Source organism: Terrapene carolina, unplaced genomic scaffold (assembly GCF_002925995.2).
Source record: "Terrapene carolina triunguis isolate 2854851 unplaced genomic scaffold, T_m_triunguis-2.0 Scaffold111, whole genome shotgun sequence".
NCBI lineage: Eukaryota > Metazoa > Chordata > Testudines > Emydidae > Terrapene > Terrapene triunguis.
Window position 1 is genome coordinate 12,960,329 of NW_020664462.1, and position 21,103 is coordinate 12,981,431.

Below are 21,103 nucleotides of genomic sequence, written 5' to 3' on the forward strand. Positions count from 1 at the left end.
TTGTTTTTGTGGATACAGACTAACACGGCTACCCCCTGATACATGAGTAATAGGACTGGGATCCTATTCTCTCTGGGCTGCTTGTCCAAATCCAGCCTTAGTCAGCAGTAACTGAAAGCTGTTATCACCCTCTGATGGTTTGATGCCATGTATGAAATAAGGTGGGTTCTCAGTCCTATGAGAGGTGGGCAAGTTTCCACACCACTGCAATGCATACCTTTGCTGCCAGTCTCCTGGAGACCGAAACAGCCTCTCAGGATTGAAGCACCATGATGGGGCACTGTGAAGAAGCTTGCATTGCCATTGCTCACGATGAACCTGACCCGTAGTCCACCAGTCTCCAGGGCCGTCAGCTTGGCACTTTTCACCAGTACATAATTCACATCACATTTTTAAATAAAAAAGGAAAACGTTGATCCACCTCCTCCTCTCCATTCTCACTCTCCTGCACAGCTATTAGCACTATCAACAATATCTCATTTCTACCAGTGAATAGTTTTCCAGCTTCCTCAACTCTAGCACCATCCTGCACTTAAGATCCATTGCACACATTCAGACCATTTCTACAGATCAGTTAGCTATAGTATCTGTCTGAGAGGGAAAGAAACTGCACTGACATAATCAACTTAGTAACGATGGGACCATTACTGAATCAACAAATCAGTGCCTTTTGCTGGCAATTTCCTCTTTGTGTAGCCTCCATAAAAGAATAATTTCTGGTTCAGTAAGAGAGGCATTTCAGATTTGTTTAGTAAATGGATGATTTAAGCATTTGGATTTTCACCAATTATGTTGCATGGTATTGATTATCAACTGCAGCTGACACATTCCCATCAGAAATGCCTACATTTTAGTAGTGAGTAAAAAAATCCTACCTGCAGCTGAATTATCTATTGTCATGCAGATGGATTGTGTCTTTTGTCTTCTTTGCTAAACTCCTACAAGATTGTGATCCCTTCATCTAACTGATTTATAACAGGACATCACTGGTCACTTTCCCTCTGTAGTTAAGGCTGAATAATATTTTCATTCTATCCCAGTCTTCAATCACTCATAACATTATATATTTTTTACATTTCAGGCTAAATTTTTTCCATTCTTGGTCTCCCCCTGAAGATAGATTGTTCCCTTCCCGCACCCCCAACCCCTTTTAATGTTTAAGCAAAAAAAAAGTTCAGCCATTTTTAGGTGCAGTGAGACTGGGATGAAAATTACATTTTCCATTATGAATTTTTTTTTTTAATCTTGCGACTTACTTTTTCTTTTTGGAAAAAAAACTGAGGGTTGCACAGTGAAATAGATGGAAGAGAGATGTCCCAGAAGAAACAGGTTTTGATTTAACCAAGTTTGGAACATTTGAAAAATCACATTCTGAGGATACTCAGTAGATTTCACCCAGAATGCTCATTAAGGCCCTGAACCTGCACCACTGAAGTCAATGGGAATTTTGCTTGCATGCACAGTTAGGTTATCTTCACAGTCAACTGGCCAGTCACCTATGTTGTTGAAATAGGCAGGAAGAACTGGTGCTCAAGAAATGACATCTGCATACCTTCCGCCTCTCTGAGCAATGCAATGTGAGCACTGCACCAGTTGATCCTCCCCCTCCACCTTAGAGGTGGCTACACCTTAGTTCTACTGTACATTTATAAATTTGCAGAGCACTTTGGAATACTCTGGCTTAAACGGCACCACATGAAATACATTTTAAATTTGCAGGTAAATGTAACCCAATGCCCCCAACATTTTATTTTCAAGACAGAACAGATTCTTACCACCCCCGTAAATTAATAGTTAACACTTCAAACTTCCTATTTCCAGTAGTCAGGGGGCAGTACCATATAAATAGGGCCAAAAACTTCTTATGGATATTTTTGGAGCTAACTCAAGTGACACACCCCAATGGCCACTACAGTTCCTTATCCTTACAGCCCAAGTCCCTTAATAACCAAGAGAAGGAAGGCAAGTGACTAAACGGTCTCTGAAGCAATACAAAACAAAACAAAAACCAAAAAACCACACCACCACTAAAGTCCTCTGGCTGGGGCTTACACACATCCAAAGCAGGGTATTCCTGTCACAGGAGTTATCTGATGCAGTATGTCAGCCACCCAACCAGCAAGCCTGAGCATATTTGTTTTTACACAGCAATTTCCACACCAAGACACATTTCTATTCCCTCCCCCTTCTCACGCTTTTGTATTCCATAATCCTCATCAACAATTAGCGGAAATGACTGGCTGTGCCTGTTCTCACTGTTCCCAGACATTTCTCTCCCCCTAGTGAGCTCTGAAGACCATGCAATATTTGACATGACAAGACTTAGAATCCTTCTTCAACAACAGTTGTATGTAGGGGAACAGAGAAAGCCAAAGAACAAGGAGGTTAGTCCAATTTACCAGATGGGGCTCGGACAGCAGTAGGTACCCAGGGCAGTGGGATTCATACATTTTAAAGTGTCCTTAATCTCTCGAGACACTGGCCCAGAAGACTGGAATTTTAAGCTACAGAAAATGTTTGTTGTTTAATAAAAACCATCAGAATAAAGGTATGTTTACTGAGTCAACTAGCTCTTCTGCTGGTTTTATGCCATTAAAACAACAGGATTTTAAATGTAAATTAACTTTAGTACAGTCAAAATCTAACTCCTATTGTTTTTACTTTAGAAGGAAACATGTTCATGCAAAGGATCTGAAATACACCACAGCTCCAGAACTTGTTCCAATGTTGTATATCCCATTGCTGCAGCATGCACAATTTGCCATCCTGTAACATACACAAGTATGTATTCAATTTGTTATAAATAGCTGTGCGCAGGACACAATTGATTCACACACACACACACACACACACACACACACACACACACACACACACACACAGACAATACCAATACTGTTTGGTATCCTTACCACATTTTTCAAGATTATCCGTTTAGTTCGATTTAAGCTTCTGAGCTCTTAAAGAACCACAGAAGCTGGAGATGGAAAAGAGCTCTTAGATCAGCTAGTTCATTTCTCTGTCAAGATTGGATTGTTCCTTACAGTACATTTTTATTGTTTTATCAGTCTTGTTTTTAAAGTCCAGAACAATGTTTTCACTACTTCCCTTGGGAAAACTATTCCAGTATTCCAGATTCCCATGATATTCTGCTCAAGTTTTCCCATTCCTATTAGTTATACCCCATGTACCACTCTAAATAATTCCTCTCCCTCACTAGTGTTAACAACCTTTAAAAATTATAAACTTATGCTTCCTCCCTTAGCTGTCACTGCTTAGCCAATCTATACACACGTACATAGAAAGACTGAAAGAGCTACGTCGTCCCACTAGCTCTTGATAGTTCAAGGAGAGCCCAAAAGCATTAACTCCCTCACAGGGCCCAGAAAAGCTCAAGACCACCACAATAATTATTTATGACATGAATCAGCGCACAAGAAAAGCAGACATTAGCTCCTGGAAAATCCAATAAGCCAAAATATGTTTTAAACCCATACCTCAGTTTTATAGCCTTTATTCATTCGGCTGTCTCCCATTAAAGTTATTCAATACACCAGGATGGATAAAATCAATTTTTAAAGCAAAAAAATCTGATATTTTAATTGAAATTATATACAGGTTATAAAACTATTTAAAATTAAATTTGAAATTGACAGCCTATGCTGAAACCTAAACTTATTATTTAAATTAAATGCAAAAATAATATTAAGCAGTTCATATTTGCTGCCAAGTTTTAAAGAAAGTCAGATCACTGAACCAGTGGAAGTCACTGGCTAAGCAACTGAACCCTGAGTTGGCTGAAGTGCTAAGCTAGATTCTGACAGCAGTAGCCTCTTCTGCAGATGCAGAGAGAATAATGATTTTCATTTCAGTGTATCCGACTACCACATTCAAAGTTAAAAAACCAACTGGGAGTTGAAAAAGCAGGAAAGTTTGTTTTCTTCCTCCAATCTATGAAGAATAGGTGTGAGAGAATGAGAATTACTAGTTTTAAAGTCTTGAAGGCCATGGTAACAAGAAACAATCAGCTCAATTAACTAACTACAAATAATATTTCCTTTGTTTATTAAATCAGTTAATATTAAATGCATAATGTATTTTGATAAACTTTTTCTTATGTATCCAGAAACATAAAACATTTTTAATTTAAATTTGGATTTCCATCCAAATAGAGCTTGACACAAATTGGAAGCAAAAAATGAATAATCTAGTAGCGTTCAGCTATATAATTGCTTAATGTAATTAAAGAATATCATAATGCAGACATCCAACAGGGCATGGGAAGCCTTAATTCTGACATTGCCCAACTTCTGAATTCTTGACTTTGCAATCTTAACATACTTTTAACATTTTTTGTTTTGTTTTGAATGCATTATATATTTTACACACATACCTGAAATACAGGATGTTTATTACATAACCAATCTTAAGTTTTAAGATGGCTACCCAACTTCTCTGGCACATGTTCAGCTTTTAACCTTTGTCACTTTTTTCCCTTTGAAATACTATATTCTGCAGACAAATCAAGCTGAATGGTTTAAGCAACAAGCATTTCTTAAATTTTTCATCCCTTAACCTCTTTTCATCTCTCCAAACCTAAGATGTTCCACTAAAGATACATGCACACCCAGACAAACAGAACCACTCATATGAGCCAAGTTGCTCATGTGAGTAAGTTTCTGCAGGATCAGGTCCTGAAACTGAACTCATTCAGGCAGGGACCATGGTTCCATCTTTGGGTTCAGTTCTACCATCCTTGCTGATGTTGAACCATACCTTTTTCTTCACATATTGTCCTTTTGCTTCCACTGAAACTACTTGCAGAGTAAAGCACTACTCCTGTGATTCCAGGTGGCAGGATTTGTCCTTGTATTTGTACAACACCAAGCACCTTGTCTGAGCTTAACAATAACCTAACAAACCTAGACATCATGCAATGTAAAGTGAATTCCATTTCCGTGTGGCAAGACCACACAGCCCACAAAGAAAATAAGTTTATTACAAGGCAGAGTAAAGACACAAACGTACGTTCTTAGATAAGACGTTTCCTCTTTACTTTTTACACTTCAGTATTTCAAAATTAAAAATCCCAATAAAAGATTTAAATTAATAGTATTTTTGCATGCCCGGATGAAGTTGGTTGCACAGGTCTGAAGGAGTTCAAGGATCCAGGACTCTTTAAATACACCACACAGATAAAAGAACTGAAATTATTTTTTTGAATTGCTGAATTACTGGCATAACATCATAAGGAAAAACACTGGCATGTGCCCTCGTGCCCCCGAATAACTCAGAGATGCATAAAGTGATTCTAAAAATAAAAAAAAAAAAAAAAAAGTGTATAATCAGAGTCTATTTGAATAAACTAAACTAGTATTAGCTTTACCTTGGACTAGCTGAGCAGAGGGTGAAGGGGGATTACTGGTCACCTTTTTATCTCCCAGCCCTCTTTGTATATGAGGAGTTTAGTGTTTGTGAACGATGTCAGTTCAACAGATCAGGAGGCTGAAATCATCTCCCCACAGAGAAGGTACAGCACAGACACCAGCACTGGATGGCTATTGGTCAGGGGTGGGGCGAGGGTGAGATCCTGTGGCAGATAGGAGGACAATCAGCAAAGAGTTGGTTACAGCGGCAGGGTGTCTGGGGACCCTGGGAGGAGTGTGGTGGTTGGAAGTGCTGAGTGGGACACATGGGATGCGAGAATCTATAAAGGTCTGGCAGATGATCTACCTTAGAACACTTGCCTCAAGTAATGATCCACCTGCTACCAGGGATTCAGAACAAAACATTGGTGTGTCCTACAGCAGACACCATGGAGTGTGCAGTAATCATACACAGTTCACCACACTGTCTCACCAGTATTCCTCAAACCTGCCCGAGTGGCATCACTTCTGGATGTGGGGCCACCATTCAATGCTTGGCCCCTCTGTCCAGAAAACCCATAACAGTCCTAACTACTGTGATGGTGTGTGTGTTGTGGACACCTATCCACGAGGAACTGAACTGGGATCACCAATTCATTCACATATAGTATCAAACAGATGTCAGATGGTAACAACTTTCAGTCAAGTTGTTACCAAAAACTGGGCCTGCATGAGAGACCTATAGGTGGACAGCTAAACAAAGAGGGAAAATGGTCTTTAGTTAAGGCAATGGCTACTACTCAGGAGATCTAGGTTCAATTCTCATCGCCATCCCAGACTCTTTGCATGACATGAGGCGGGTCACTTAATCTCTCCATTCCCCATCTGTAAAATGGGGATAACCATACTTCCTTTCTCCTACCTCTTGTCTGTAGTGTCTATGGGGATTTTAAGCTCTTCGGGTGAGCTATCCTACTGTGTTTATATACAGCTATACATTGATATATACACCTAGCACACTGGAGCCCCAGCCGTGGTTGAGGACTGTACCGGTAGGTGCTGCCATAGGAGATAGCAAAGTTTCACAGTAGCATATTGCTGCATTAAAAGTAGTTAATATTTCATTAGCTACAACGTTAAAACAATGGAAAGTTTACAGGGAACTTTTTTTTCCCCCCATTTGAGGGGTGGAGAACCTGAGCCCTCAACCATTCACCAATGCAAGGTATATACCTTCCCAGCCCCAGGCAGTAACTAGAGCACAGATTCAGATGGCTGGAGTGATGATTTAAAAATTTCCTAATCCTCTGCCTCATCTTCTCCTTTCCAGCCTGAGCTACCTTTCTGCAGGCCATATCATTTAGTTCCCATTTCCATCACAGAAGCTTTGATTAATACTCACTCAACAGCAGCAAATCCCACTCCAACAATCTGCTGTTCCAGAGGGAATACTAAAGCAAGATGAAAGCTGCATCCCAGTGGCTGAAACAGTCTTTGAAGAAGTGTTGCTACACTTCTTCCTGGGTCTGGGTAGTGACTGATCACCATTCTTAGCTCTGGGTCACCCAGGTACACTGCCCAGGAGCAAACCGTAGGTCTGACATCCTTCTTGAAGAGTGGGACCCCAAAGTCTGACTGCCCAGACCCCTGAACCAGTGACTCAGCCCTCCCGAGTCCCCAGTTGGGTTGACATTTCCCCCTTAGAGTCCACCTGACTGTAGGAGCTCTGAGTTCCTAATTACACCCTTCAGGGACAACGTGACAGTAAAGCACGGCAACAACGGCTTAGCAAAAGAATTTCTTAAACACACACACACAATTTTCTCTTTCAAAAGCACACAGGAGTTACAGATCTATGGAAAACAAACTGCTGAATCCTTTAGTCTGATCTTCGCCTTCGTCTGCATGTCCATGGGTTTGGTCCAATCCTTTTAAAGGTGGCAAAGTCCCTCCTGCTTCCACTCTCTCCAGCTGTGCCTTCTGTTTGTAGTGATTAAATTGCTTCCTCTGCTTAGAGAAGCACCCCTTTTTTAAAGAGACTCTGTACATCTTTGGTCAAGTGGAGCAACTGCAGCTCCCCCATCCATGTGATTTCTTAGACTGTATGCATGTGTGCTGGGGGGGGGGGGGGGGGGGGGGGGGGGGGGGGGGGGAGCATCCAGGCCTCTTCTCCAGCCACCCCCACCAGTTTCTGTGTAAAGAATCCAGCAATCCCCCTATTTCACCCCTTGATGGCACTGTCACAGCTTCCCAGATATAGCTTCCCCACTAAGTGTCAAATTCCCACTATCAAAATAAATGCTCAAAGCCACACTACAGATTACAATCAAAACAGATGCTGAATTACAATAGGCATTCACAAAACACAAATTGAATTCATAAGCTCGCTCAGACATATTCCCCCCTTATGGACAAAAACTGGGGAACCACTATGGCATGTGATAACACCTACACTCTACCATTTGGCTTGCTGTTGTTCTCCATCCCCCATCCGTATGTTGTCTATTCAGGCTTTCCAGAGCAGGGACCTTAGCCCTGGTCTACACTGGGGGGGGGGGGGGGTGGGTCGACCTAAGATACGCAACTTCAGCTACGTGAAATGCGAATAGCGTAGCTGAAGTCGGCATATCTTAGGTCGACTTACCTGGCCGTGAGGACGGCGGCGAGTTGACCGCTGCCGCTCCTCCGTCGACTCCGCTTCCGCCTCTCGCGAGCTGGAGTTCCGGAGTCGACGGGGAGTGCGTTCGGGGATCAATTTAGCCGTGTCTAGATGAGACACAATAAATCGATCCCCGATAGATCGATCTCTACCCAATCCAGCGGGTAGTGAAGACCTGCCCTTAGGTACTTACAAGGTCTTCATTACTGTAGCATCACAGCATTTCATAATTGTTAGTGTATTTATCCTCACAACACCTCCATGAGGTAGGAAAGTATTTTTATGCCCATTTAACAGATGGGGAACTGAGGCACAGAGTGACTTATCTACCCAAGGCCACACAGGAAGACTGTGGCAAAGCAGGGAACTGAACCAAAGTGTCCCATGTCCTAGGCTAGCACTCTAACCACTGGTTTATCCTTCCTCTCCTCAGGTCTGGAACTACTGGAAGATCAAGAGTAAGGGCTTGTCTACACTGGCACTTTACAGCGCTGCAACTTTCTCACTCAGGGGTGTGAAAACACACCCCTCTGAGCGCAGCAAGTTTCAGCGCTATAAAGCGCCAGTGTAGACAGTGCACCAGTCCCTGGGAGTCACGCTCCCAGCGCTGCTAGCTACTCCCCTCGTGGAGGTGGGTTTTTTGAGCGCTGGGAGAGCTCTCTCCCAGCACTCTACTGCGACTGCACGCAGCAGCGCTTTAACTTTGCCAGGGTAGACCAGCCCCAATTTTATTATTTACACAGCACCAACATCATGCTTGCTTGAAAAGTTGCCTGTAAAGTATCTAAAGCTTTGCTAGTGCTATGTAAATTAATTACCATGTCTGGCTTTTCATAACATTGTAGGTAATGCATATATGTACCATTGCTCCCTACTGCTGGAATGTCAAATTTGTGTACGTCTATATCTATCTGTACTGTAGTATCTTACAAAGGGTCTCAGCCCTTCCAGTCCAACTATACTACAACAAACAGATTTTGTCTTGAGCTCATGGGATAGGTTCCTGTTTTGGAACAGAAAGTCCCAAGTTCTATCTTCATTAATGACCATACAGTCTGTTCAACCATAGTGTAAGGTATAGCTGACAACCTGAAATATATGCTGCAACAAATCTGTTATACTTCCCATTACACTAACTCTACATAACGTAATTTGCCATGCTAAATTATATAGCAATGTACAAAACCCTAGACACTATGTTATAAAGATAACAACAAAAAATGTGTATTGCATTTTGGTTCTCTACGAACAAAGCAGAGCTCCCAAACTATATAGAATTCATATCAAAATATTTCATGTAATTTAGAGCAGCAGTTCTCAAACTGCGGGTTGGGACCCCAAAGTGGGTTCCAACCCCATTTTAATGGGGTCATCAGGGCTGGCTTAGACTTGCTGGGGCCTAGGGCCAAAGCCCGAGCCCCCCCACCCAGGGCTGAACCCGAAACCCAAGGGCTTCAGCCCTGGGCGGTGGGGTTCAGGTTATAGGCCCCCTGCTTGGGGTTTGGGCTTTGGCTTTGTATGTGGCGCCCACGCCCATGCCCCCCCTCCCCCCAGGGCAGCAAGCTCAGGCAGTCTCAGGCTTCAGTCCCCCCTCCTGGGGTCGTGTGGTAATTTTTGTTGTCAGAAGGGAATCGTGGTGCAATGAAGTTAGAGAATCCCTGATTTAGAGAATACATTATTATACAAGTTAGCTTTAATTAAACTGAAGCATTATTATCCAGATACTGAGAACGTGTAAACAGCTACAGTCTAGAATTCTTTTCTCTAGCCTCCACCTTAACAGTAAACATATCAATCAGACACAGCAGCAGAAATTGCCATGCCAAAATTATTGTTTCCACACATTACAATTACTAGAAATATTTCAATGTTTACACAGTATCATGCAGCCAAACCACCACTATCTGTCCACATAAGGCCTCTTTTTCTTTCCATCATGTGCAAAATATATTCCACTCAAGGACATCAAGTTCAAGAGTCTTGTTCTTTTGCCTTCACAGCCTTCCATTGCTCTGCCCCTCCCCACCTGTCAGGCCTTGCCTCTTACCACAGCACTCTCTTCCCCACCAACCTTGATGCTCCATTTCTCCCACAACCATCTCTGCATTGTCTTTCATGGCACCCTACGCATGGGCACCTGCTGGTATAAATGCAGTTTTATTCTGAAAAGTGAATCTGTTAAATGGTACCTTACTCAACAGATCTGTCCAGCATATGTATCTAGAATCAGCTCTACTGACTTCCATGCCAGTGAAGCTTTGGTACTTTTTACTCCTGGGGTTAGCCCTGTAGAGCCAGCACAGAGGGGTACAAGCTGGATTCTAAGCCTGTCCACATGTCAGCAAATTGTTGTAAAATTCTATCTGCGGAGTCAGATTCTGCTCTCAGTTACATCTGTATAGCTACCTTGAACGTAGTGTGGCTGCACAAGTGTAATGGTGGACATAATTTGAAGTCCCTGGGACACACAGGTGCTACTAAGTGCACAAATTAGCCCATGATTCATGAGAAAGAAAGAATACAGACTCTCTCTCAGATCTCAGGGCTGGGAGGCAGAAAAAAAAAAGCATCTTTGTCATTGAGACAACATAATGCTCCACCATGCCATTTTTATAGTCACTTTTCCAAGTAGAACTGACTTTCAAAACTTCAGCATCACTGTCTATACCTACTGGCAAGAAGGACACATAAGCAGAGTCTTTCTATATCTGCAGGATATCACTTTCTTACTCATACTTATCCTCTAAAAACAGTAAATAACCTTACATGCTGCATAGCAGTATTTATAATGCAATGATTTAACCCTTTGCACCATAAGACACACACTCCTCTCAGGCAAGAAACTATAAAGGATTCATTCCTCTTCTCACTCTAGCTTTCAGCAGTTCCTGTCCTGCTCCTGTTCTCTCCACAAACATACAGAGCTTCTCCCACCTCCCCAAACGATTAACACAACGTGGTCTACCCCTCCCAATAGGCCAACAGCCTCATGTTCCATGCCTCTGCTCAGCTTCCACCCCTCTCCTTGGATCTTCCATGTCCATGGCCCACTCTTCTGATGCAATTCATCTCCTTCCTGCTGGTCTACAGCCCACAGGAGCTGTAGACCATCAGGAAGGGGACAGGGAGGGAGGGAGGGGGCAGAGCAGATCAGGAGTGCAAACTGGGAGAGAGAGGAGGTGGTTGAAAGGAGCAACTGTACTTTTCCATAAACCTAGCTGGTGATCAGCTTGTGGAATGTCAAGAAGCATAAAGATTGAGAGCCCTTGTCATTTTTATCCTACCTACTGTAATTGCAGTTGCTAATCCTTTTTATCTGATGCACAGGAGCGTTTAGATTTCATTGTGAAAGTTCCAGGGCTTCTCATCACCTTCCTCAACTCTTTAGTCTATTAAGAGAGATCCAATTTCAAAATTGCAAGAAGGTAGAAGTTTGGGACACATTGTTTTCTGGGTCTCATGAAGATGACACAGGGACAGTTCCAGATTCCATTTTAGGGAGACATTTCCCTCTCCTCTCCCCACTGAAATAGTCTTTCCAGATAAGTTTGTGCTCCAGGGTCACACAGGTAGCAGATTCCCTCATTAGCTCCTTTGGAAAAATTCACTACTTAGCACTTTCATCTGTTGCTGTCACAAATAACTCCAAGAATGGAGTGTAGTCCTCTTCTTGCCCGACCCAGCATTCATCTGACGAAACAAAGTATATTCTACGATACTGGAAAGGAAGAATCATTTTATGAATGTGATTTATTAACTGGAGAAACACTAGGTGGGTGAGGTAATATCTTGTATTGGCTCAACCTCTGTTGGTGAAAGAGACACGCTTTCAAGCCACACAGAACTCAGAATGAGCTTATGTCATTCTACTTATGTCAGACTGAGCTCTGTGTACCTCAAAAACTTGTCTCTTTCACCAACAGAAGTTGGTCCAATAAAAGATATTACTTCACCCACCCTGTCTCTCCCATATCCTGGGTCCAACACAGCAACAACACTGCAAACATTTATTAACTATACAACCACTAACTGCTTTGCTATAGTGGAAAACAAGAGATGGAGGGAGAGATCCTCGGTTGGTGTAAGTTGTCACAGTGCCACTGAAGTCCATGACACGAAGAGAATTTACACCATCTGAGGATCTGCCCTGGGGTCTCTACACAATAACAGGAATAGGTACAGCATTCAATCTGCTCCTAGAGATGGCTCCTTCAGAACTGAAGCACTTTGAGAAAGAAATGTGGGAAAGCGTGGAGAGCTGCTGCCCATGCTACAGCTGTTCTGTGCACAAAAAAGGACTGTGGTCTCCATAGCTATTATTAAGAGACCCTTCCCAAGTGCGGGGGGGAATATCAGGGCAGGAGAACAGGTGGAAATAACTACTTCATTGGACAGATATTTTGGCCTCATTGATTACTGTACACAAAGGAACAATGAAATTTTTCACTATCACAGAGGTCGGCAACCTCTAGCACCCTGGCGGGCCGGGACAGTTTGTTTAGCTGCCGCGTCCGCAGGTTCGGCCGATCGTGGCTCCCACTGGCCGTGGTTTGCCGCTCCAGGCCAATGGGGGCAGTGGGAAGCCGTGGCCAGCACATCCCTCTGCCCGCGCCGCTTCCCGCAGCCCCCATTGGCCTGGAGTGGCGAACCACAGCCAGTGGGAGCCGCAATCAGCCGAACCTGCGGTCGCGGCAGGTAAACAAACTGGCCCGGCCCGCCAGGGTACTTACCCTGGCGAGCCGTGTGCCAGAGGTTGCCGACCCCTGACGACCTTCTAACATATTTAGGTTTAATACAGAAAAGTGCCAAATATCTGCAATTCCCACTCATTGGGAGCTGCAGTGGGTGCTCAGGTGAAGATCTTGGGACAGACGCCACTCTTCATTACACTTAGTGTAAATTCAAAGTAACTCTATTGGCATCAGTGGAGTTACACTAGTGTAAATCCAAAGTAACCGAGAGCAGAATCTATTCCCTGTTTGAAGTGAGACGAAGTTACGACAATTTTTAACATATTCCAACAGAACAATTCTGTAAGAAGATTACACAAGGAAAGTATTGATCTCTCTGCTAGGCACTCTGAGTCAGCAGACGATTGCATCTAGCCTTAGAATGGAGACGACAGTGCTTTTAAAATATGTACCAAGTAAGATGTGTTTGCAATTTATATTATTATTCTGTTGCCTTCTAATGTTTTAAAAGGAAACTCTATAAGAGCTAAGATATCTACATTAGAGATAAGCAACAACCACAAAGTTGAGCTCTGTATCTGAACTTTGGCATACATAGGATTTCATTTGAAGCCATCTCTACTTTAAGTGTACAGAAAGTATCTTTTCAAGATTTCAGAAAGTGGTGCTGTGAATGGGAGGAGCAGATTTTGCCTCTTAATGTATCTCATATTGGCTCTTATGGTCTAGCTCAATTACTATGTTTGTCATTATAAATCACTTTGGTAATTGCAAGGAGTAAATTCACAGAGCACAGTCCAGTGATTTAGCAACTAGCTCCTCACTCTGCCATGCTAGAGAATCTAGTGGTATGAGGTTTATCTTGGACTATCGCAAATCAGTTTAGCAGGTGATGGGAGCATCCAGTTTACGGGAACTCAGCAGACTGCCAACCATCCCAAGAGCAAGATTTGGGTGCTTCACTTGTGCAGAAGGAGGGGGAGATTCAGCACAGAAAACACTGTTTCAGAAAGAAAGAGTCTGTCAGACTCCTCTATTGCGTCCTACAGTTCTTCCCTCAACCCTCCATTCTTGCTTGAAACGGACAAGATCCTGAAATTCCCACCTTGGGTTGTGAGCCACAACAAAATGGCCTCTTTAAGGCTGATCAATTTGTTCCCACTGTATTCAACCCCTAAAAAAGGAAACAATGAGAAAGAAGGAGAACATTTACACCTTCCATTCAGGCATAACTAATGTCTTCGGTTTTCTCCATACAACTAATTTTCATTTTTTTAAAGACTTCTCTGCTTTTCATCAAAGCTTGTCAACTTTTTCTAGGTCAAGTCTTTCAAGTGGCGCAGAAGCACCCCCACTGTAGGACTAGAAAGTATCACTGACTCCCAACTATATCAACTTTATTTCTTGTGTCGTTTTTGCTCTCAATACTTTCTCTTAAAATTACACTCTCCTTTATTTCACTTTCTGTTCACACCTTCTTAGTCTTCCCCTTATTGCCCCTAATCTGAAGATCTCAATGAGCAAGAATTAAATGTCTGAGCAATAAACACGATCTCACAAGAAGACACAGAAGAGGAGGATGAGCAAAAAAAAATTTCTGTCTGATGAAAGCTCCCTTGACAACTACAGCAGCACTGATAGGCACCGCTGAAATAATAGGAATGATACTCCAAAACAGCCAAGAAAATGTTACGAAACAGGAAAAAAAAAAAAAAAAAGTCTAAATTGATCTTTCCAAATGAAAATTTCACTGTCAAGTGAGGAGTATAACAAAAGCTTCCTAGGCCAGCTGTATTACCACTACAACAAAAGATTAAAAAAAAAATACTGAAAAATACCACCAAATCTGAAAAATTATGACCCGTTTTAGGAATACTATAGGCCTCAACACTGCAGAAGAGGAAAGGAGTCTATTGGTTCAGGGTGGGGGGGAGGTAGAGATCAGATCTTTGTTAATTTTTAAATCTTGAATTGCTCCCAAATGTGTCAACAGCAAAATAGCTACTAACTTCACTGAGAGCAAGATCAGACCCTAAGGGTATGTCTACACTGGGATAAAAAACCCACGGCTGGCCTGGGTCAGCTGACTCCGGCTTGCAGGGCTCAGGCTCCAGGGCTGAAATACTGCTGTGTAGATGTTCTGGCTCAGGCTGAAGCCCAAGTGAGGGTGGAGAGTCCCACAGCTCTAGCTCCAATCCAAGCCCAAGTGTCTACACAGCAATTTTTAGTCCCACAGCCCAAGCCCCACAATCCCAAATGAGCTGACCCAGGCCAGCTGCGGCGGTACCAGGGGGCTTTTATCCCCATGTAGATGTACCCTTAGTGGCATATGTGCAAATATCTACCACTGTCCAGGTGGCAACCTACTAAGCAGGTTCAGCAAAGAGGCCAAGAAGTTAACGAACACAATGAATGACCCTCTCCTCCTAGAGGAGGTCCCTCTAGGACAATACTGAGGCAATCCTGGGGAAGAAGATGAACTTTGTGATTAAGAAAGAGAACTAGAAGCAGGGGCACGTGCAGGAATTTAAATTTGACCCCTTTTGGAGGGGCACATTCTGGGCCCTCCCCCCATTCCTCGAGCTCACTCTCCCCCCTCCCCACCTGGCACTGGGAGGACCTCACTGCCCCCAACTGCCCTGGCAGGAGCTCACTCTTTCCTCTGCCCCAGCCCCCGACAGGAGCTCGCTCTGCCCTGCCTTTGCATCCCTGGGGCCGAAGACGTTCTGTGCCCCTGGCCCCAACTATTATTGGGGGGGCTTTGCCCCTGCTTGCCCCCCCCCTTGTGCACACCCCTGACTAGAAGCCAGAACATTTGGGTTCTATTCTTGGCTCTGCCAAAGACACTGATTTGGAAAAGTCACTTAATCCCTTCATGCCTCAACTCCTCCATGTATAAAATTAGGATAATTACAGCCACACTGGGGTGTTCAATGTCCGTAAGGCATTTGAGATAATCAGATGGAAGTTGTATTACTAGCGCTGTGGCAGAAATTGGTGCCTAGACACTATCATGATGGACACACAGAGACACCCACATTAGATGAGGGGGGCCTCATTTTGAGCACACTAACATATTGTAGGGTTGAAAGTTTTACTCACACTATTGGGCTCATGAGAACTCTACAGAACTAATTCTTCCCATTAAAAAGCTGTGTATTTCTCCTTTCTTTTATACCACGCATTCAGTAGGCCCTACATGTTAGTATTTGTTTGGTTTTTCCATTAAAAAAAAAAAACATAGAAATAAAATTAGCTGATGGTTTCCTGTTGGCCTGGGAGGGACATGTTCACGCTGCCTCCTGCCACTGGGCAGCTGGAGCAAAATCTAGACCCCTCAGCATGAGGCGCAGGAACTCTGGAACTCATTGCTAGAGGCACCACAGCCAAGAGTGGTGAATTCCAAAAATGGAATGAAGATTTATATAAATAAGAATATACTGAGTTAATAGTAAGGATTTAAAAAAAAAAAAAAAAACAGTGAAGTTTTGAAAGGGATAAACTCTCCAGCTCCAGAGTATAAGCCAATCTCTAACTATTGGGCATTAGGGAAAAATGACCCCCTGAGCAAGTTATTCTATACTGCCTGGCTACTACAGAGTTTTTTACACCTTCCTCTGAATCAGCGCTACTGGGCACTCTCAGACAGGAAACTGGACTGGACGGCCTGCGGGTCCAGAATTTGATAAAAGGGTTTTACGTTGGAAAATGATTAATCAAAACTAACTTTTTGCAGGAAATAACTGATTTTGACAAAAGTTACACAAGTCCAGAATGAAACGTCAGGCAACAGAGTGAGTAACTGACCCCAGCCCAAAACAGCGAATAACCCCGTGGTTAAGGCATTCATGTAGCATGTGGGAGATCAGGTTCAAGTCCCTGCTCTGCAGCAGGGCCTTCAACCTGGGCCTGCCACAAGCCCAGTAAGTGCCCTGACCACCAAGCTATTGTGGGGGTGAGACACTCACAGTCTCACCTGTGGGAGCTTTTCCACTTGGTATAAATAATTAAATAGTCACTACAGCAGGGACTTGAACCTGGTCTCCCACGTTCCAGGTCAGGGTCCTAACCACCAGGCTATTGAATCTAGGACTAGCATACACAAAAACTTTAAAAGGTCTCAGTTTAGCCATCTGGTTATTGGGGGGGGGGAGGAAGAAATCAACCTCGCTCTCTAAATTTTCAAAAAGTCTCAGTTTCCTCCCTATATGGAACTGGAGTAGGGTGACCAGACAGCAAGTGTGAAAAATCGGGACAGGGGGTGGGGGGGTAATAGGAGCCTATATAAGAGAAAGACCCCAAAATCGGGACTGTCCCTATAAAATCGGGACATCTGGTCACCCTAAACTGGAGACATTTTTAAATTGTGAAAATTTTCATGGGATAGGAAAATTGTTTCCTGCCAATCTGTACACTCGTCTGCTCTAGTATGACCTCTGCACCTACCATTCCGGCAATAGGTTGCTTTGATAAACATCTGAGAGGGTTCTGAGCTATCAACCTCCTGGAAATTCAGTTCTGAATTAGAGTTTGGGGGCTTCAGATTAGAGGCTCCAATTCAGTCTCACTGCAAAGATAGGTCCAAGTGCCAAAGTTTGGGCACGTTCAGGCCCCCATACTGCTTTGAGCCCACCTCTAGTTATAATACACTCAGACTCTACAGCATTGCACATGAAATATCAAATCCGGTTAGAACTGTGCCAAACAAATCACATGGCTAAATGAAGGGAGCAGTGAGTGCAGAGCATGCTGTCCTCTCCCTTTGCCCAGTCACACACTGCAAGCCTGGCACTCTGCATGCAGCTGGGCTGGGTTTGGTTAGTGCATGAAAGGGAAGAGGTGGAGGGCTCCAGTCCTCCCTCCCCAGCACTAGCCCAGCACCAAACTGTACCTCCTTTTCTCAGAGAGACAAGAGGGGGTGAAGTTATATCTTTTATTGGATCAACTTCAGCAAGACAGGAAGAAGAGCTCAGTGTGGCTTGAAAGCTTGTCTCTCTCACCAACTGAAGTTGGCCCAACAAAAGAGATTACCTCACCCACCCTGTCTCTCTAATATTCTGGGACCAACACGGCTACAACAACAACACAGCAAACTGCTCACGTAGGAACAGTGTGCTCTCTCTGCCCCCACACCTAGGGTTCTACCTGTTACATGGGCCACACCTCTCCCTCAACTAGCTGCTATTCGTCTGTTGCATGCACATGCTCACCCAATCCATGCACTCCCTCCCGCCCCATACACCCGAAAGCAGCTTATCCTCTAACAAAATACTACTTATAAATGCTAGACTTATTCTTATCAGATGCAGACCTTGCCAACCCAATTTGCAGCAGCCTCATCAGCAAAGGGCAGAGCCCTCAGACCATCAGCCAATCTGGTCAGAGGGCAGCCGTCAGTGATGTGTGACTTTGTCTGTCTTTGGTCAGGGTCGCATGTGGGACCCTCTTGTGGCTGCACACTGACTCTGGCCTGTTCGAAATCGGTTCCGAAGGGCCCACGGCTCGGCTGACAGGTAGCTACTACAGAACCTGGTGAAAGGGAAGCTCCCTCCTCCTGCCCCACACCTGGTAGAAAGGCAATGCCGCAGGAGGTGTGCAGAGGACCCCTTCCCCCCAAATTACTGATTTTACGAGGCAGGATAAACACGCATTGCACAGAGGACACTCCTCCCCTCCCCACCCACCCAACCTGTTGCGGCAGCTCGCTGACAGGCAGAGCCTGCCTGCAGGGCAGGGGACACACAGACACACCCCCAGCACTCCGTTGCTGCTGCCAGGGGCAGGAGCATGCCCCGCACGCAGATCTCCCCCCGTCTCATCCGCAAGTGCCGTCCCTAACCCCCAAGCACACACCGAACAGCAGCCCCTTCCCCACACTCCCCAGCTGTTGCTCCTGAATGCCAGGAGCGGGCGGGGGGCACTTCTTCTCCACCCCCCCACCCCAGCTGTTGCTAAATGACAGGAGAAGCAGGCACCGCCCAGAGAACCCCCAAATCCTCTCCTGCTGCAGCAAAAGGACAGGAGGCGCATGCACCTTTCTTTACCACGCCCCCCCCCCACCTGTTGCTGCTAAATAGTAAGGGGTGTCCAGGCTGCCCACCCCCCCCCGATGACAGGAGGCGCGTGCTGCCCGAGCTGCAGCGTGCGGACAGCAGTCACTTCAGCCCTGTCATCGCCACGAAGAGGGGGAGGGAGGCCGGGCGCAGAGGCACTTACCGGGATGTGCACTCGCAACATGCGTCTCCTCTGGCTGGAGCCTTTCCTGCCGCCGCTGCTGGAAGCATCTTTCTTCTTGGTGTCCATGGCAGTGCTTCCCATCCCGCTCAACAAGGCTGGACTCCAGAGGACGGCTCCCAAGCAAGGCTCCTCTTCCACCTCCCACCACTGTCCACCACCAGCAGCCAATCTGGGCTTGTTTTCAAACGCTCAGGAACTGGGGGGAAAGGGGGTGGGGGAACCAAAGGGGAAGGGAGGAGTTTCTCCAGCTGCGGTGTTTTAAACGGGGGCTGGGAGAGTTGCTAGGGGCCCCCGTCTCCTCCAGGAGCAAGATCATGAGACATCCTTCAAACTGCGGTTCAGTTTATAACTCTTCCGCCGCTCAACAATATCCGCAGACTCTTGGTGGGTGAGAAAGTTTCCTTCCCTTTGCACAGCGAAGTGACATGTCCCCCAGTACACGTGCCCCGGGGAGAAAGAGGAAGGTGCAGAAGTTGCGCTCGACACCGTTTGCCAATAAACACAATCCCTGGAGTCCGGATCCTGCGACTAGGTCCGTCCCCCTCTGTCAAGCAGGAGGCGGTGCAAGCGCTCCCTGAAACGTGCCTTCCTCTGGGCAGCTTCAGCAGCGAAGCAGGGCCAGACTCACGCAGGCCTGGAGAAGGCGGTGGTGCAAACAAACATTGCAATGTGGTTCCCCTTTCCGGCTGCAAGCCGGAATCCCAGGCAGGACTGATGATAACCAGGGACTGGAACTGCCAGGAGGCAGCACCCGGCCTTGAGGAGGAGGAGTTGCAAATGCTCTTTGCAATCTGGCTCTGCTGAAAACGAGAGGCTGCGCTTAACAGGAAGTGCAGCAAATCATAAAATACTTTCTCCCCGAGCGGACACTGCTCCCTTTACAGGCGTCCGTCTCCCGGGCATCTGCCAAAGCACCATGCTCCAGTCCAGGCAAGAACCCCCAGGCTTCCGGATCTCCCCTAATGATTCATGATCTGACGGCGACCGAGAGAGTGTAGCCAGTGTTTGGGAGGGGGGCTGTGAAGGCTGTTGCTGATGCACCAGGGACGGGCTGGATTTCACCCCTTCGCATGAAAAAGGAACAGCGACATTCTTCCCCTCCCCGCCCCCTAGGCAAACCCCCTTCCCTGGGATTTCTCGGGCATGCCAGAAATACAAGAGACGGGGATTATGGTCTCTAGTGCCATCCACCCAGAGCCTGCAAAGGGCACTCTGTACACACCCCCTTCCTCCTCCAGCCGCACTCACGAATCTGGCCGACGGGCGGCTCTTTCACCACCCCTTGCTTCCAGGAGCCATCAACGCAGTTGTTGCGCAATTTGTAACACTAATAACAACCTCGTCGCTGCAATGACCGCAGAGGGCCGGTAGGTGGCGCTGCCCACAGCTAGCAGCAGCGCTCCTGCCAAACTATCCAATACCGAAACTCAGAGAGCTTCAAAGTGGGGCCCTGGAGGAACATAGCGGGGGGCGCCGGGCGCCTCCGCCGCCTTGGGGCTCACAGCTGGAGCCCCCACTGCACCCAGCCTCACAGGGGGAGGCACCCGGGGCTGACGGGGGAGCCCCACAGTTAGCTGCCTGGGGCTTGGTTTCTGCAAATAGAAAGTTGGCAACACCTTTGTCCCGCCCCCTGCCCCACCCTTTCGCTGAGGCCGCCCCCCACTCACTCCATCCCCCCAGTCGCTCTGTCTCCCCCACCCTCACTAACTTTCACTGGGCTGGGACAGAGGGTGGGAGGGATCTGGCTGGGGGTGCAGGCTCTGGGGTGGGGCCAGAGATGAGGGGTTTGGGGTGCAGGACAGGGCTCTGGGCTGAGGCGGGGGGGGGGGCTCTAGGGTTGGGCCAGAAATGAGGGGTTAGGGTCCAGGAGCAGGATCCAGGCTTGGGCAGAGGGTTGAGGTGGGGGGGGTGGTGAAGGCTCCTGCTGGGGGTGTGAGCTCTGGGGTTTGAGGTGCAGGAGGGGGCTCAGGGCTGGGGCATGGGAGGGGGTTCAGTGTGCAGGCTCTGGGAGACACTTACCTCAGGCAGCTTGCGGGAAGCAGCAACATCTCTCTCCAGCTCCTAGGCGGAGGCGCAACCATGTGGCTCTGCGCTCCGCTCACACCTGTAGATGCCGCCCTCTTCGCTCCCATTGGCTGCTGTTCCTGGTC

The 21,103-nt window shown here is 46.1% G+C and overlaps 1 protein-coding gene across 7 annotated transcripts in view; it reads right to left on the reverse strand.

Annotated features, from left to right (window-relative positions):
- Positions 1–19,942, reverse strand: part of PRKAG2 (protein kinase AMP-activated non-catalytic subunit gamma 2) — a 368,891-nt gene extending 348,949 nt beyond the window's left edge. For all 7 annotated transcript variants that reach the window (XR_003899816.1, XR_003899815.1, XR_003899817.1 and 4 more), the window contains exon 1: positions 18,933–19,942. Coding sequence is in view for 4 of the 7 variants with exons in the window: in XM_029911642.1 (XP_029767502.1) it covers positions 18,933–19,034 (102 nt within the window). In the remaining 3 variants the exon portion in view is untranslated. The remainder of the gene's footprint in view (positions 1–18,932) is intronic.
- Between the last annotated feature and the right edge of the window lie 1,161 nt (positions 19,943–21,103).